The 18645-nt window shown below is 37.7% G+C and overlaps 1 protein-coding gene across 12 annotated transcripts in view; it reads right to left on the minus strand.

The window, feature by feature from the left end:
- Window positions 1-18645, minus strand: part of hth (Meis homeobox homothorax) — a 493174-nt gene that overhangs the window by 465567 nt on the left and 8962 nt on the right. For all 12 annotated transcript variants that reach the window (XM_083118885.1, XM_083118892.1, XM_083118883.1 and 9 more), the window contains exon 3: window positions 1110-1251. In XM_083118885.1, the coding sequence (XP_082975011.1) occupies window positions 1110-1251 (142 nt within the window). The remainder of the gene's footprint in view (window positions 1-1109; window positions 1252-18645) is intronic.

The following is an 18645-nucleotide window of genomic DNA, read 5'->3' on the forward strand; positions in this document are numbered from 1 at the left end:
ACATAGCTTGCTGGCAAGTGAAATTACTGGACAGGTAAAGTGATGCAATCATATAGCTACATATGTTTATCAGCAGACTAAATAATATCGCCCCAAAAAGTCAAATAACAGTAAATTGTATCCATTTTGGGGAGGGCAATTCTTCTGACAAAACTCTTGCTTATGAGACATGGTAACGAATTTTGATCAGAAAGATGAGAATTAATAATGCAATATGGTACCTAATCATGTTAACCTATTTATGTATAAATTCAGTGTGTTATGTTTATTTAAGATGTGAATTTCAAATATGTTTGTGCTATGAATTTGAATACTTTAGAATTCCATGTAGTGTTTCAGTTGCCAAACTGTAGGGTTATCAATTAGAACAAGAACGCATCGATTTCTATGCAAATATATTGATTTTCGCCTCGCACATCTGTTCTTTATTGTGCGTAGAGAATGAATCTATCATGCAATTTTTATGTGCTTGTTATCCTTCCCTTGCCATAGAATACCTCAAGTTCGTGTGTCCTCTTTTGGTGTGCTACAGGGTGTATCTTTTCACTGAACTATTTTTTGCCTGCACTTTGCAAGTAGCGATTTCGGCTCAACCTCTCTTGACACACGCAAGTGACGCTGAGTGTGTTACATGTCATATGGCCAATTGAATAACATCAATCGGTGAAAATCGAGCCGTTCAGAAGTGGACATGAGAACAGAGCCACGAAAAAAAAATGAAAAAGACAAGGGCAACCACGAACTGTAAAATCATTAAAAGCCATTAGTGGCAGTAAGGAGACGCTTGCGCCAATCACTTAACACACATGCAATTAACCCCCCTCCTTCACCCTCCCAAAATGGAGGTGTTTATTCAGCATCAGCAGAAAACTACGGAGTGTTTTCTGGGTACCCTTGGGATCGCACGTGCATATTGACACAGGAAGTGCAGAGGTCCCTTTTTCTCCCAACGGGAGAAGAGGAACGGTTCAGGACAAACAGCGACTGTGGCCCCCGTCGAAGATGGTGCGAAAGTATACACTTTAAACATATCTTAGTGTCGAATGCCATTTACTTATGCAAACTACCAAACGATACCTTAAGGACCGGGAGAGAAAGAAATGGTTCACCTGTTTGGAGAAGACTGCGATGTCCTCGTTGAACGATTCCGATGAACAGACGTCCCCTCCGGCGACTCCAGGTTCTCGAGGCGTACAAGTCGCTAACTCACACTTTTCAAATATTAGTGCTAGGAGCGGAAACAGCGGATGCCTAAAATGGGGGAGGGGAAAGGAAAAAAAAATACAAAATATTAATTCATGTGAAAACAACGTAATGCAGCAACATATTCATCTCTTAAACTAAACACTTCGTCTGTTAATCTTACCAATACTGAACCTTAAAATTACTCAAAACAATTCTAGGGGTTTGGGAAAAGAAGTACTTAAGTCACAAACTGAGATTTTCTGTTGCTTTAAGTCTCACGGACTCAATTTATTTATTTATTTGCCATCTCCAATCACAGAGGCATTAATATAAATAACATATGAATATAAGTGAAATTAAATGTCATACATACACGTTATATAGAAATTACATTATGTAAGTATACTTATGTTACAGTTCAGTAATGACGTGCTCGTATAAAATATATATAATGTAATGAGAGTATTATGAGTATAATTTCATATTGGGCATGTGTAAAGATTCTAAACAGTGATAATCCAACATGTATATCATTTCTGTAATGTTTGCTATCAAAAGAATAAACATAAAATAACTTTCTGCTGTACAATTGCATTTTTTCAATTAAGTTCTTTTTTCATGAACAGCCTAGAATTATTAGCTACAGAATATAAGGGAGCTTACACACCGAAGTAGTCGCTATACGCTACTTGCCTTCGGCAATTTTAAAAACATTCAGAAACAAATGAAAACATAGCAGTACAAACAAATTACCTCATTCACACTGAAGTAGCATAGAGCTACGTGGGTTCGATGTGAATGCTTCAATTTGTTTCTGCATGTTTAAGAATGAATACATCGTACTACCATGAAACGCATGGGGTGTATACTTTGGTGAGTAAGCTTCCTGAGTCACTGTACAATATTTTTTCTTTAAAACAATATAGATTCACATGTACAAAAATAAAAATAATATAATTCACTCCAGATTAATAAAACTTGCAAACAACGTTCTACAAGCACTGTACGTTTAATCACATTCACGTAGTGCTTTTCTTGAAGAAATAAATAATGTCTAATATTTCTAGCAATGTATTTTTTTATAAGGTTCATAGTAACAAGTGATAGTGCTAGTATAAAAACAGTTAACAGATTAAACTAGTTTGGGTTCAAATCAGATACACTAGTACAGTCACAGATAAAAACATATTTAATGGAAGTTAAAAATTGTCTACATCTAGGATCAAAATTAATCACAATGACTTTGCAAGATTAACTATTTTCTACTTTCAACACCGACTACAGTAACAAAGCAGATAAAAAAGAATGATCACCAACAATAAAGATGGCAGATCTTCGCACTTTAAAAATAAAAAAAAAATAACATTTTCAGAACGAAATTTATGTTAAAATGTTTTATGTAAAAACATTGTCATACTCAAATATGTCCACGCTAATTTTTCATATGTGGGAGAGAGTCTGTGAAGTGACTTAATCTTTTTTCTTCAATCTTATTGTGTCTGTGTGGCTTCTAAGAAGAGAAATGAAACTTTTTATGTTCAGTTCGACGTATTAATCATTATGCATACGCAGTATCAGGTTTGATTAATGGCTTCAAATTTTTAACAATTTAGCATTTTGCAGCGTTTTAGGATGGGACTAATATATTGCATGGAGAATTGATTCCACGTTCTAGATAAAATCAAAGCGAATTCTGAGAATTAACAAATACATGGGAGTAACCGACTATTAGAAAACAAATGTAAGAGCCTATGTAGGTTTTCTGATATAAAGTCCTTTGAAAATACAGATACTCCTTTATGAGACACATCGAACCCACGGCCGGCGACAAATCCAAAAGTGCTACACCCTATATCAGATTGATCGGCATTCTGCTTAACTTCCGGTTAGTAACACAGGCGCTCGGCTTCTAATTTTGCAAGAAGGAAAGCGTCGTAATGATGTTTCGCTAACGACAGTCAAGGGGAAGGGGGGAGGAGGTATATCAATGTGTAAGATAGGGGTAGGCACAAATTACCTAATAAGGTATACACGTGGGAAACCGACATGTGTGATGGCACGGTGACTGACGTCAGAGTGGGGGAGGGGGAAATGACCGTGTTTTGTTTCAGAGGAACACATAAATGTTACTTTGTCCTCCGCTACGAAGCAACACTGGAAAAGGGAAGGAAAAGGGGAGGGGGTGGCGACGAGAAGGAATAATTAAAGACCACTGTAGGGTGCAAAATAGAAAGCGGTTTGCTAATTTTAAATTTTCATGTGCTGGAAAGTTAAGAAGTTCTGTTCGGGACTGGTTTCGGAAACTTCTCAAGAAAACGTTTGATTTCCAACAGAGACGATGTCGTATGAAGATTAGTAAATCGCCTTGAGGCTAGTCACGTTGTATACTGGTGTGGGTGTCCCTATATCCTGCTGAGATTAGCCAAAAGTGGTAGAAAAGCGCTGCTCGACAAGGGGGAAAATACATAAATACGTAAAGACTTTGGTAGACAAATTGTCCGCGGCAATTTCCATTCACTTCTGTATTACACACCAAGTGCTCTTTAAGAAAGACATGCCTCCTAGGTGGCCGAGCGTATCGAGTGTTCGACTCGCGATCTCAAAACCGTAGATTCCGTGTTAGATTTCCAGCCTGAGCATGGATGTTCCAGAATAAGTTTCGCAATCCGTTTATTATTCTTCAGAAAGCAAAAGACTGCACGTGACATCACATAATCGTATCTAAATATTCGGGATGAGTCCACCTGTGTATTCCAACATGAACCTTGCAATATTTTACATTCAACGGATCTGGCGATTCATTACTATTCTGTTATATAAATTTGAGCCATACAAATATTTTTAAAAGGAAACTTCACCTGAGTAACAATGCATCCTATCAACACAATTAAGATCATAATTACAGTATGCAAGTTCGTTTCTTAAAATTCAAGCAACTTTTGAATCTGAATCGTAAGAACCTTTCTTTCACACACACACAAAAAAAAAATCAAAGTATTATATACTTCATTAAGCTATTGGTATTTTCGTGTCACTGTTTTTGAAGTGGCTGAAGACATATCTAGGTCAAGAAGACAATAACGAATGACTAAAAATTAGGGAACGGCCCTTACATTTTCATTCTCTAAACTAGGAGACAGTGCATAAGTAGCATCATGGTCTCGAACCCAGGGTACCGAGCTTACTATAAGGGAAGCGATGCGTATTATTTTGAAAAAATAACTATGATTTATGTATCTTTAACCTATACGCAGTGACTGGCCTTATTAATTCTTGCTTGATTTTATGTTCATAAATACTATACAAACAAATTTTTACCCTACGAACATCAATATTAGTACTACACAAATTAAATATAGATAATGATATTGTAGTAAAGAATAAGAACACAATTAATATAAGCAACTAACAATATGAAACAGCAAGAAAATTTCTATTTACTTCATTAAAATCGATTTTTTTTTCAGAATTTTAATAGTAACAAATAAACAATAGTTATATTACACAGAAGCTAACGCAGACTGGATTACACTTTAGACATGTCTATAGCCACCGAGATCACTTTATTGCAATATGCACTACTTCGTTTACACATATACAATTCATTTATTGGTTTTCTCATCGAGATGAAAACTGGTGGTGCGAGGGGGTGTTGACCTGAATGCAAGGGTGCCAACCCCCATCTCCTAGCGCCACGTATAAGGGAGTGAGACAATCTTAGAAATCTCGAAAAATTGTGTTTAAACAAGAAAACTAAACGCTTACGGTGCAGATTTACTGTAAACAAAATAATGCACATTGAACTAGTATTGCACGTGCACATCTCATATCTTGGATGTTTGTTCACGTTCGTATGCAAGTGAATTAACTCTGGAAAGGATATAACAATGCTAATGCTACAGTGAAATTTATAATTCCGAAGTTGTGGAGCCCGTGATACAGCGTTCGAACCAGGCGAAAGCATTAATATTTCGTTCTGATCTTTCGCCCATTCATTACATCGATTTAATCTATCCTCATTCTCGCCATAATTCTGGGGAGTTAGTAAAGCGATAAAAAATACACTTCAAGACACATTTTCACGTTAGTCGAGGTAATAAGAAGGGATCATGAAATTGTTAAACGGAGTGATTTATCCAGACACCCCAAATTTTCCTTCCTTTCAAAATATTTTAGAAAATTTCAATTATGGTAATTTTGATACTAAATTTAACTTTATATCCTTTCCGAAAATAAACTGGAGGATAAACCTCTGGTGAGACGGGCGGGGGAAAAAACAACGAACAATCCACCACACCTTGCGCAAGACTGGAACTCAAAACACTTTACTGACAGATAAAAATCTCATTTGTCTTTCTGGTAACTATGTACTAACAAACTAAGGACCGCCTTTACTGAATATTTTATTTTTTCTAAAATACTTGCTAATTCTAAACAAACTGAAGCGATTTGGTCAGATTATTTTTTTAAAAATCTGGCGAACAATAATTTATTTGTCGCCTACTTCAGAAATAGTTGGTTACTCCTATATTTTGGGTTATTCCAAACGAATATTTAGTGCAGCCTGTTCGAATAACTTCACATTTAGAAACGCAAGATTAGCACACACAAACACACACTTTACTGACATTGAAAATTAAAACAGGCAACATTACTACAGAGTCAGATTGTACTTTAAAACATTACATAAATATGCACACTTCCAAAAGAAGAAAAATAAATCGCAGTAACGAAAGAGAAGGCTTGGAAGATTTCATTCGTTTAAGAGATTGTGTCTTTTATCACGGATTCTTCGTCTCGAGATAAGAAAAAAAAAAGATATCAAGAACATAAATTTTCCGAGACTCCCGAGACCGATCATTGTCACTTCTGCAATATATCATGTTTAGAGTCATTCTACGGAGGATCACGGGAAAATTTACTGCTTATTTGTGGTACAGAATAGAAGGCTATCTTTTCACGACAGGTAGCACTAATCGTTGAGGAATTAAACAAATGAAAAACTGAAATGTGTTTTTACGAAATCTTAATCTGAAGTTATACAATTTGACCTCGAAATACTAGTCTTTGATAAAAGAAGTGTTCAAATGTTAAATTTCTTCCATGTCATGAGATTAAGGGGGAGGGGGGGGGGAAGGTGGAGGCAGGTCCCGATTTATGTAGGAGGAGGTCTTCCTTGAAGTAAGCTAGTTTTAATATTTTTACCACATTTGAAATATTTAATTTTCGAACTTTCCATCGTTCCATCTCACCTAACCATCTTTTATCTGGGCCCTTCCAGCATTCCGCTGAAGGGCTGATCAAGAAAATCAGAGCGGCCTGTGGACCTGGTGTTGATAGATAGGCTAACCGGGACTGGACCTACAGTTTAAAAAAAGATCCGAATCACTATGTGCCTCCACCGGGTATCGAATCCGGGACTACTTCATAACCTGGAGACGACGTGTTCACTGACGAGATATTTGGAAGCGTTACGCCATTTCGTTATGTTTTATATATTCATATGTCAAGCAAGTAGCCGCTATTTTGGTGTGTAGTCCGTAAGATAAGACGAAGGTTGGTGTTCCCACATGAAAAACGCTCCAATTATACACGTAAGTATTCTCATGAAAACAAAAACTCGCAGTACGTGCACGTAAGCATTGCAGTCACAACAGGAAAATACGTTGCATATCTTCTCTGTTTCTCCTCGTAAAAGACTTGGGAATTCGCATTTAAATGCAGTATATCATATTCGTCTGATTATTCCACAACTACGTAGTACCTATGAAAGGTACTGAAGAAACAAGACTTGTAAATTCTTCACAATTTCAAAGTGTAGACTTTAATGAGCTGTAGACGCATAAACTGCCAAAGAAATCATAAGGAAATCTGAAAAATAATTCTTCAGAAAGTGCAGAAATAAAGATGATAAATAGCAACTGCAGTGAGGAAAGTTGCAAATATTGTTGCATGATCTAATTTTTACATGCACTCAACAAGGACATTACTTTCTTTCACCGTAAAGGTAGACTAGCAGTTCGAATTCCGGTAACCCCACATATCTAGAAATACATTTCGGGGGAGGGGGGTCGACAAAGTGTCAATAGTCGACAAAGTGTCTCAATAATAATAATAGTATGATTAAAATAATTATATTTAATTAAAACTAATTAATATTGTATTGTGATTACATGCATATGTAAATAGATGGAAAAAGAATAAAGATATACGTAGTTAACAGGACATATTCCTATCAAAATTTGTAAAAAAAACAACTGCCCTGGCAAAGAAATTAATGTAAAATAAATAAAGAATTGAAAATTTATTGAATAATAAAAAAAGGAGTTAGATCCAATTGGCAAAAAGTAAAGTTCCTGAATAGTATTTTGTGCATATTATCATAAGTAGTAGGGTGCATAAATATTTGGAGCTGTCCTTCAAAGGCGTATGATCCGAATTCCTTGCCTTCCAATAAGTTAGTAGAGAATATATAAAAAAATGCAAAACAATTATATTTTCATTATCTAATTTTAGCACTTGGTAAGTCTTTCGGGGGTGTCCGGATCCCATGGATCCCCCTCCCTAAATACGTCCTTGCCACCAACGTTTTGCGTCTTTAGCAGTGGTGTATTTCGAAAACTTTCATCAATACGGGAAGTTATGATTTTCACCTTGTCCTCTTACAAAGTACCTAAATGTGCCCGATACGTACGCTAATATATGCAGTCAACATTGCACGAATCTGATTGTATTTGTATTGTGTTTTTCTTATTCGGCGTCGCTTTTCTGCTACTTTTGGCTCGTAGCGACTATGAGGATGAGTGTGCAATGAATCTGATGAATAAACTCCATGCTGCCCCTTTCAGTTTTCGGTACCGGAGCTACAGCTTCGGCCACACAAAGATTTTGGATCGAGGCCGGAATTGTTCACATCAAAAGTGGGAGCGCTAACCATTTGGCTACGCCGGAGAGACTCACGTATGCCCACGACAAGACCCGAACATGCACACAGAAGCAACCCTAAATGTACGAATTGCCACAAATGTGTTGCCTCCAATAATATAGCTGATGCATAAAAATGCATAGAGAAATTCATCAATTGAGAAGATCAGACACGATAAATTCTAACCCGAAGCTATGACTTGTGATGCAGGAAGGTTTATAACAGAACCCTACCAGTATATTTGGAGACAAATATTTACAAGAAAAAAAAAGATTTTAACAACCTATTATGTGGAAAGTTCATCTGTAAATATTTGAAACCGGTAGTGGTGCACATTAAAAAAAAAAAAAAAAAAAAAAAAAAAAAAAAAAAAAAAAAAAAAAAAACAGAATCGGCATTGAAAGATATTTAATCGCCAAGGCAGATATTGAAATGTAAACCAAAGGTAAAGTACATCTTAAAAGAGTTTCCAACCGGTAACAATTATTTGGGTTTCAAACCGGGTGTGGGGGGGAAGTGCCAAAACTGGGGGGGGGCAAAGACCGTTTAATTTCCCTCGGTACATAGGGTTTAGCATAGTGCTGGACCAACTGCACCCCTAATCGCCGCCACTGATTTGTAATAATTTTAACGAGAAACAACAATTGACGTTCATATCTAACCGATACTGACAATTTATACGAATGTTCAGCCTATTATGTCAAATGGGTATCATTTTTAGTCGGTAACTACCATTTTCAACAAGCAAGACAATTGATTTCAGTCGGCAAAGACAATTTGAAAAAAAAATCAACCGGTAGGGACAATTTGAAAGAATTTTAAACAGCATAAGAAATTGATTTCTTAACCAGGAACCAGAAAAATTCTTACGTGGTATAAGAAAACGAAGGAAGTAAAAACTAACAAGCGAAACAATACTTCGGATGGTCAGCGATGTGAGATAAATGCGTATTTCTCCAAACGTTCCATTCAACAATTAACAAAGTAATACAATGGTTTCATTCATGGGCCTATAATGAGTTGGGTAAGATGAGGTCCACATATTAATCAATTGCTTCTTGATTTAAATTATTTTGGTATAAAATAACATTGCAACATGTTCTCGGTTTGGAAAAATTACGCAAATTTTAGGGATTGAAATCGATACTCATTAAAGATGGTGTCCGTTTGATTCATGTTGCGAACTAATGTGTTTTAGCTGTCTGAATCATCAGTAAATGCCATCAGTTACAAAACTGACCAAATTGCAACACCGTTTGATAACACGTTTTCATTACTGCTCTACAAGAGTTCAGAATAAACTCCAATAATTATAATTTTCAAACTACTGGATCGAAATAAATAATTATTTTTTCGTAACAGGTGTTACGTAGCAAATGCAAGGCGCAGTGAATTGTTTTAATTTCCTTTTGAAATGTCAACCTGCAGGATGAATATTTTTTGTACATTAGTGAAGACAAGTAAAGGACTGGTGAGGATGATATATTAAGGAATAAATCAATCCCGTAAGAGCATATTACAACCCACGCAAATGCAGAAACGCACTTTCCGAATGAAAAGTGACACTACGGTGCATTCATTCTATCAACTGCACTGCAACCTAGAAACGCTGCAAAATCAATACTATACTTTCAGAAACACTTCGATGGGAATTTAAAAACACAAATGGTTCAAATACCTTCCCGACAATATGTGTGTGTGTGTGTAGTGTGTATGCGCGCGCACTGTAGAGCAGTGACACCGTAAAATCTGTCGTAGGTCCATTATACAGTATTTTTAGCGTAAATACACTTGCGTGCAAAGGAATAGACCCACCTCACACTTTTGACATAAAATGTTATTAAATTTATTAACATCATACGTATTTATTACTGAACTTTATCTACATATAAGTAGGATTAGACGCTTCCATTTGGATAATCATTTTATGTGCCTCCAAACAGTTGGAAGAAAATGTAAGAACAAGTAAATATTTTTATGTCAAAGGTGTGAGGTGGGTCTATTTCTTTGCACGCAAGTGTAGAACGAAATTGAAGGCAGCGATTTTACAATTTTCAAAATCATTCGAAAACACTTCAATAAAGTATTACACAATTGTTATTTAAAAAGAAATATATTATTACTATTTGGTACAGCAAAAATTATATATTTTGTGCATATTAAGTATAATCAGTGGGCGGTTACTTAAAAACAGGAAAAAACAATTTTCACAACAATGTAGAGTATTAAAAATTTCGATGACCATATTACTCTAGAATAATTTCATCGTTTACATGATGGAGTATTGTTCTAAATTGAATCCAATATCCTCAATTATTTTTATCAAAAAAATATTTTTTCGTTAACGGATTTACGAGGGACAACTGGACTGGACCCCTTGCAAATTAAATGAATATATGCGTACTGTAATAATGCGAGAGTTGAAGTTTTGTTGCCATGATGATAACATGCATAATAATAATGATATAATAATAATACTAATAATGCGCCGACGTATATTTAGGAGTCTAACCAGACGATAACCAGGGCAAACCTCTATATGCCTGGGATTAATTGATAATCACGTCTATGAGGATGAGTTGATGAACAGACACTCACAAATAACACCCATGCCGGAACTAGAACCCGGGAACTTCAGTCACGGGATCAAAACGTCACTGAGCCGCCTGAAGAACGGACATGAACCTGAGGAACGGATATGAACCAACTATTAAGTTTTACTTCAAAGGCCTCCCCCAAGGGGTCCCGGGTTCGTTACCCGGTGGAGGCACATAGCGGTACGGATCCCACTTTAAACCGTAGGTCCAGTCCCGATTAACCTTTCTGTGCATAAAGTAGACTTGAAACAACCTTTCAATTCTACTTCAAATAGTGACTTCAGGAAATTAACGAAAGCACAATTCTTAACGTAATTAATGATTGTTCTCATATGTTACGGAGTTGTTATGAACAACACTTCCTGGCTCAAAGACTCTCGCACAAAAAGTATTCTCAATTTCCGCCTACTTAACATGCTGGACTCCCAAATAAATTCCTTGTCAGGGTATCGAACTGTCTCCCTTTGAAGTCTTATGTTACAACGTGCTGGGGCGACCTAATTTCATAGATCTTCAGCGTTGAGCAAATTAGCGTGTCACGAAGTAGATTTCGGAATTTTAAGACTATCCTGGTCTTTATGCCTGTCTGAGCAGCAGCCTTTTCTCGTTTCGAGGAAATCCAGGAAACTGAGTGATTGAAGGGAACTCCCCCACCACCAAAAAAAAATAATTCAGAATTCATTCACCGAAAAGCATTCATAACCAAATGTGCGAGGATGATTTTGATAAATTATACTTCTGGAGAGAGTATGGAAATCCTGTGCCACTTGTGTTGACGACAATGTCAGGTTAAAGCTAGCATCCCATCCACTGCTTCCTGCCGCGAGGGCACTCACGGGAGTAAGGAGTTAGGGCCATAGTGGATGGTGATCACATGATTGATTAGCACCAGGGCCCAGGATCTGCCAAGTAGCGTAGACGCTGACGTCGGTGCCTTGTAATCAAGTGGACCGGGTTCGATTCTCAGCGGACGCACGGATCAGACTTTTGAACTGTCAGTTCTGTCCCGAATAGCATATCAGGACATAAAGTGGACTTAAAAGCACGGGGCACACTTTCGCATAGGGTGTAGGCTACATTTATCTCAATTCTTTCAAAATGTGTTTTCTCCACATGGGGCAGTGACGAGCAGCTCCTTGTCGATTATTAAGCCAGATAAATTACATTAAAAATAACATCAATAAATATATTTAGACTCCTATATATTTCTCGCGGAGAATGGAAAAGCTGATTAAGTTGCACACAGCAGTTTATGCAGGGACATATTGAAAATTCCCACCAGGGAATCGATTCTGGATCTCCCGTGCGACAGTCGGGCGCCCTATTGTTAATTAGTGCTAATATCTCTATTTTAGGAACCTCAAGAAATGTTACAGTAAATGCAAAAACTGTTTCGTGCATTCTTGTCGGAGAAGAGAGCACTGGTCACCTACGCCACTAAACCAAACTAAAAATATCCTCAGTGTAACATGATTTGTAATTTACTCGAAAAATGTTCATGTCCGATATCGCATCTAAATTAATACAATTTTTATGGGTTCCAAGCGGTGTGCGCCTCTTCTTTGAAGGGCAAAGAATCGTCAAGACAGGATTCACTAAACTCTTAGCACCGAATAATTGATTGATTTGCTACATTTTACTTCGCTTTTTGTGCCGCTAATTTGCGAAGAGTGATGATATGAATCGAACCCGGGACCCCTGGCGTCTTAGCGCCATGTGCTAACCACTCCGCCACGGGGGGCGGGTTAGGAACGAATAAGGAAGGCATAAGCGATTTTAGATACCGAACACCGAACAAAACCATACATTTGAACAGTATCATTTCCAGATACGTATTTTGTAGTTTTCTTGCTTTGTGTCGCTTTCTGTCACTTCTGGGTGACAGCGATCGTTAGAGATAGTGACTGAATTATATTGATGGACACACTCAGAGGGACGTCCATGCTCAGGTCGGGACACGAATTCGGAACCTTCGCTGGAGAGATCGCGAGAAGACACCTCAATGACCACGCCCACCTATACTTTTTTTTTACGTAGATTCTTTGTTGGCGACTGTTCAAGTTTGGGTGTATGCAAATTAACCATTTAAGGAACTGGAGACTAATGAATTACACCTTTCTTCCTGTACTCGCCTGCTTCCGATACAGACGAAATGCAATGTTTTAATTTGCTCGCATAAATTGAAGCTGTGCTAACTGAAACAAAGATCTGACATACGTGAAAAATAAAAAGATTGTGTTTCGAAGTATTAGAATTCCAAAAATCTAAACTTATATCATCTTGGGATTAGCTAAATTCATGAATTTCCAGTAATACGTTTACACAATAGGAAAACAATCAATTTTTACCTAGCTTGTCATTGTTGTCAGTGTAACGTGTTCGAAACAAGAGGCCTTAGGTTCAAAGCCTGGTTGGGAATATTTGTTTGTCCCATAACAGTTAATTTATTATCGCGAAGAGACAGAAAATCAAAATAGAATAGCCGAAACAGAAATAGTGGCCGAAAGAATAATGTAAACACGTCACCGTGAACTATTTGTGAACAAATATTTTTTTTTAAAACAGAACTTACAATTTTGTGATTCAATTGGATTTTTTGGCGTACACTATTGTCAAAAAATACAAACAAATATGTATAGTGATAAAATTGTTGGAATGAAATTTACTGTATAAAGTACGAAAAATGCGACGAAGTCAGTCAATGAAACCAGAATTCTAAATGTTGCCTCTAAATCCACTTATCTGAATCGTATCGATTTCTACAATGGATTGAGGTATTATTGTGTTTATATTGTTATTGTTATTTGCTTTAATTTACTTCGCTTGTGCTACATATGTGCTACTTTTGGCTAATTTGCAAAGATGGGGATGAGTGATGATGTGTTAAAATTGATGAATGGACACACACAAACATCCATGCCCAGGCCGGGATTCGAACCCGGGACCCCTGGCGTCGTAGCTCGATGTGGTAGCCAGTTCGCCACGGGGGACGGGGGGCTTTTGCGTTTATACTCTGCTCATCTAATCATCATTCTCACCGTCGAAGCTCTAGAGGCAGAACCACAAAAACTCTGTCGACCAAGAAGTGGCAAGTGTTTTTTCGTTGGGGTGACGTGGTATCATCGCATCGAGTCTAATCACCTATGTTCTCTGTCTGTCCAGACACGAGCCCTCCACCAAATTCTGCAAATTCCACCATAAATGTGGGTTCAAACATAAATTTTGCTTTTCCGTAATATTTCGAAGACGGGACCGATCGCTACCAAGACCAGATAAATGGGTTACGAGCGAGCCCCGCGGGAAACTTGCACAAAAATGCATTGTAAGCTTTGCTAAGTTTGGTAGTTTTGATCTAAGTAATTGGAAACTCCGTACAAATTAACTAAATTTTGGTCAGAATTACTAAAATTACCAAAATATTTGTCACAGACGTGGGTTATTCCAAACTCATTTTCCTTCAATTAAAAAATATTTTAAATCAAGAAATATTATTAAAAGCGATTGGGTATTATGATATCGGTCGAAAGATCCGTTGAACGCAAAAGGCAAAAATACAATGAACCATGATTAGCGTTATTAATCCTCCGTTAATTAACCTACGGTTTATAAACTCCACTGATTATAGAGGGGGAGCAATTTTAACGTTTTCTAGATAGTTTGCGGGCTTAAAATGCTTTCATTTCAGGATTATAACGATTACGAAATGGCTTGGAGGAGCTGACACGCCATGGTGAGCAGCGGAGCAGAACATTATATCTTACCGGCATGGGGTCCAGTTCTCGTAAGGTGCGCACATATTTGAATTTGTCGAAATGTTCTCTAGTATTGAAGAAAGCCTCTTATGTATTGTGAAGGTGTATTTCTCCCCAAATAGCAGACGCCAGCAGCTCTTCTCGATTATTGATTTGCATAAAGACTATTAGAACGTGCTTCGATTCCCGTGTATTTCTTGTGGAGAATGAAAATATAGTTTTCACTAAACAACCTTAAGAGTTTAGGAATGCCACAGAGTTTAATAGCTCTGACGATAACCATGAGAAAGATATCCTCTAATAAAAGGGACTGCACGTGTCTATATCTAAAAAGCGCCTAGCTGGACCAGCGCGTTGAGTGGTCGATTCTAGAATCTCGCTATCGTAGGTTCCCGGTTCGAGTTCCGGCCATAGCGTGGATGTTTCCTTATTAGTTCAACGATTTCGTTGTGCATCCTCATCGACACGATAGCCAAAAGAACCAAAACAAGCCACCTGTAAATTACAGTAAAGCACTAGTTTCCTTCAAGAGACGCGAAGAGCCGAACTAGGAAGAGATCTAAGGGATCTAGGGTCGCACCTAAGCTAGAATTTTATACGGGCACTTATGGAAATATTACTTTTTCATTTCGTCTCATTAAGATCACCATTACATTGTTCCTCGAATAGGAACATGTTACTCAATATACACGAAGCACATGGGTGGAAAGAAAAACAGTTGAAGAGGAATACACTGGACTGAAAAAATGCCAAAACCATGTTCTGATTAGTGGAAACGTTAAATTAAAGAGTGGGTGTTCACATTCTCCATAAGAAATACAGTTGATTGAATCCGAACATATTTGTTGATGTTATTTGCTATGGCCTTTATCGACATAAAGAGTTTCTTGCAACTGCCACACGGGGAGAAACATGTTTTCTGCAATACATCTGAGGCCTCTATAATACCGGGTTCGAGTCCTAGTGGTAGCACAGTGCTTCGGATCGCACGTTTAACTGTAGTTTCGGTCCCGTTGAGCCCATATGTGTATAAAATGGAGTTAAAACGTATTTGGTCAAATGCTGTTGCCGATTCCCGTGTTCAACTCCTGGTATCGGTGCCTGATTGGCATATAATATGTGCGTAGAATTCCATGTTGGAAGGTTTCCAAGTGCGTCTACGACGCTGTCGGACAAGCGCCGGCCACCCACAGACACAATACACATCTACGTAATTTTGTGATTGTTTTTTTGTTTGACTCAACGCATGCCGCTACCAATGCATTACGGCGTAACAATGTATCGCGAGGGAGTCGAGTCGGCGACGGTGCATGACGTAGTAAATCCGTTCCCCAAGGCAACAAAACCCCTTGCGACAAATCATCCAGTCATTATCGCGCACGATCGCCCGGGTGGCATTCGGCAAAGTAACTAACCCACGTGGTCGCTTGTGCGAGAACATAAAGCTAACAATGTAAGATACTGCAACTAAAGGTTATAGCTATTCTCTATATACCTTAAGAACAAAGTTAGTGTAAAGAAAACCACGTGACTTCTGAGAAATAGTTCATTTCCTATGTGTTAGTTCTGGTGTTACTTTTTTGCCCATGAATATATTGGTCGTAGCTGTACAGCCGGGACCCTATGGCTGAGTGGTTAGCACATCGCGCTGCGACGCCAAGGGTCCCGGGTTCGAATCCGGGATTGGTTGTTTGTGAATGTCCATTCATCAATTTCATCATTTCATCACTCATCCCCATCTTCGCAAATTAGCCAAGAGGCACAAAACGCGAAGTAAAATAAACTAAATCAATCAATCAATCAAATCGTAGCTGTACAGCTCATAATATAAGGTCCCACAACTTCAATATAACAACTGCATTGAGTGGTATCACATATATTCCTACGCGCAAGCTTCCTGCACAGCTGTCATTCGAACTACCAATAGGATTTCTCAGAAACCACGTGTATGTGTTTACATTGACTTCGATCTTACAGTCCACAGAGAATAGATCCTGAATTTCGAGGCACTAAAAATTACCCAAATACAAAAGCATGTCATAGCCAACAGCTTTTAATACCGTGAATAACGAAGAAACAAATTCAAAATATCACAACCAAAATTTTTTACTTCCCCGACATTAACAACCATAATTTCAAATCAAGGGATCCTGGTTTGGATAACCGGTGAAGGCACAGTGCAGTGGTTAGGATTCCACTTTAAACCGCAGGCCGTCGTCGCCTTGTAATCAAGGGGTCCCGGGTTCGATACCCGGTGGAGGCACAAGTGGTTCGGATCCCACTTTAAACTGTAGGTCCACTCCCAATTAGCCTGTCTGTGTATAAAGAACTTAAAACAACTATTCAAACAACCGCAATATAAGAAACAATTGTATTGTGAACAACCAAACAGTACCATTTCTTTCTCCATTACTTTCATTTTCAAAACTGGGAAAATTCCGTGAGGGAAAAATCAATAATTGTTAAGAGGCAATTTTGACATTTTTTCCAAAATATATTTATACATTTAAAAAAAAAATGGAAACAGCCATTAGGATTTATTTCAATTTAACAACTTCTAAGGAGTTGTAAACTTGTTTCACTTCTCCTTAAAAACTGAAACTCAAATTCTTCATCACCGCGTACCACTATCGATGCTATTGCCAGAGAGATAAACCAAAGGAGGTCACCAACACATACTTTTCTCATGTTTTTAGACATTTTAGGCACTAAAGATTAAAATTCTGCCCAATGGTCAAAATAAGAAATTTTAGGCACAATAAATTTTACTTCAGTGATTGAAACGTGCTTGTGTACCTACAGGCCACGAAACTGTTCACAAAAAACGTTTAGAGAAAAACGCTTGCTCTAGTCTTAAAACAAACACCTAATTCGACAGGGGCCAGAGACTGCTACACTATCGTGTATCGAGATACGACAGGGGTTCTAGGTTCGATTCCTGTGCCAACATTATTTCAGCAGATGAAATAGGCAGAAAATCAAGGTCATGTACCAAAAATTGAATTTTAAGTAAACAAAATGGCACTTCTCATGCTTACACCAAAGTGCTTGCTTGTGCTACAAAGAAGAACAGCGGTTCACGCATATGACGGCATCTGTGTGTTATGAAATCCCCACTCGCCACCGACAGAACAATGTAATGCATTAAATAATATAACAATGGTTAAGGTTTTATACGCACACGTACACGAATATGCTAATTGCAAGTGTTGCAATCCCACTCCGTGGGACGTCACATGGTCAACGATGCGATGCATTTTAGTCGTATGTTTTGCTAACCGTGCACCAGAGTGCTTCAAGGAAACTGCTTCCCAGGGCGAAGGTGGGCATCTAAAAAGAACAGATTGCAACGGCCCAGGTAGTATAATATTAATTGTACAATTTCAAAGATTGGCAAAGTGCAGGTCCATTATATGCACAGAAAGGCTAATCGGAGCTACGACTTCTACCTACGGATGCATTTGATCACTAACGTATAACGACAAAGTTTCCATATTTGTAAGCATAAGAACTGTGTAGTTGCAAAATTTGTCAATTAATGGATCGAAATAGTCGCCAAACTTTATATATATATATAAACACCATCGTATTTTGTGACTTGCGACCGCTAATTTCTAATGTTGGGACTGAACCCAGTTTAAACCTGAACCACTCCTTGTCATAAATCGAAGCCGGGGGGCCTCCTTGATAAGCAGACACCAGCAAGGACCTTCGAAAGAGTTTATTTAAATAAAGAAGAAAATGCCGGGATGTGCGAGTTTATTTTCTCTAGCCTTTATTGTGAACATACTATTCTCTAATAAAAACGAGAAATCAATATATATTCTCACATTAACATAGGCTGATATAATTTGATCGACATTTTTATTATTAACAATCAAGATAAAAACCTGTCGTTTCTGCTGTGCATTTAATTGTCTTATTCCCATGGATTCAACACTAAAACTGCATTATTATATTCATTATAGGTCTAATAATATGATGTGTGCGGGCAAGGTAGAACATTGCATTTTCAAACCTTTAACAAATATATATCTTTCCCTGTTGAGGAAGGTAATAGTAGACGCAGAAATGAGGATTTATTTATTTATTTCAGGCGCCCTACTCCACAACACATATGTTCATTAGTCACACTAGCGGAAATTAATTTACATCCAAAATACACACTTTGTGCGTCAAAAAATAA

Source organism: Lepisma saccharinum, chromosome 3, assembly GCF_977018435.1.
Source record: "Lepisma saccharinum chromosome 3, izLepSacc3.1, whole genome shotgun sequence".
NCBI lineage: Eukaryota > Metazoa > Arthropoda > Insecta > Zygentoma > Lepismatidae > Lepisma > Lepisma saccharinum.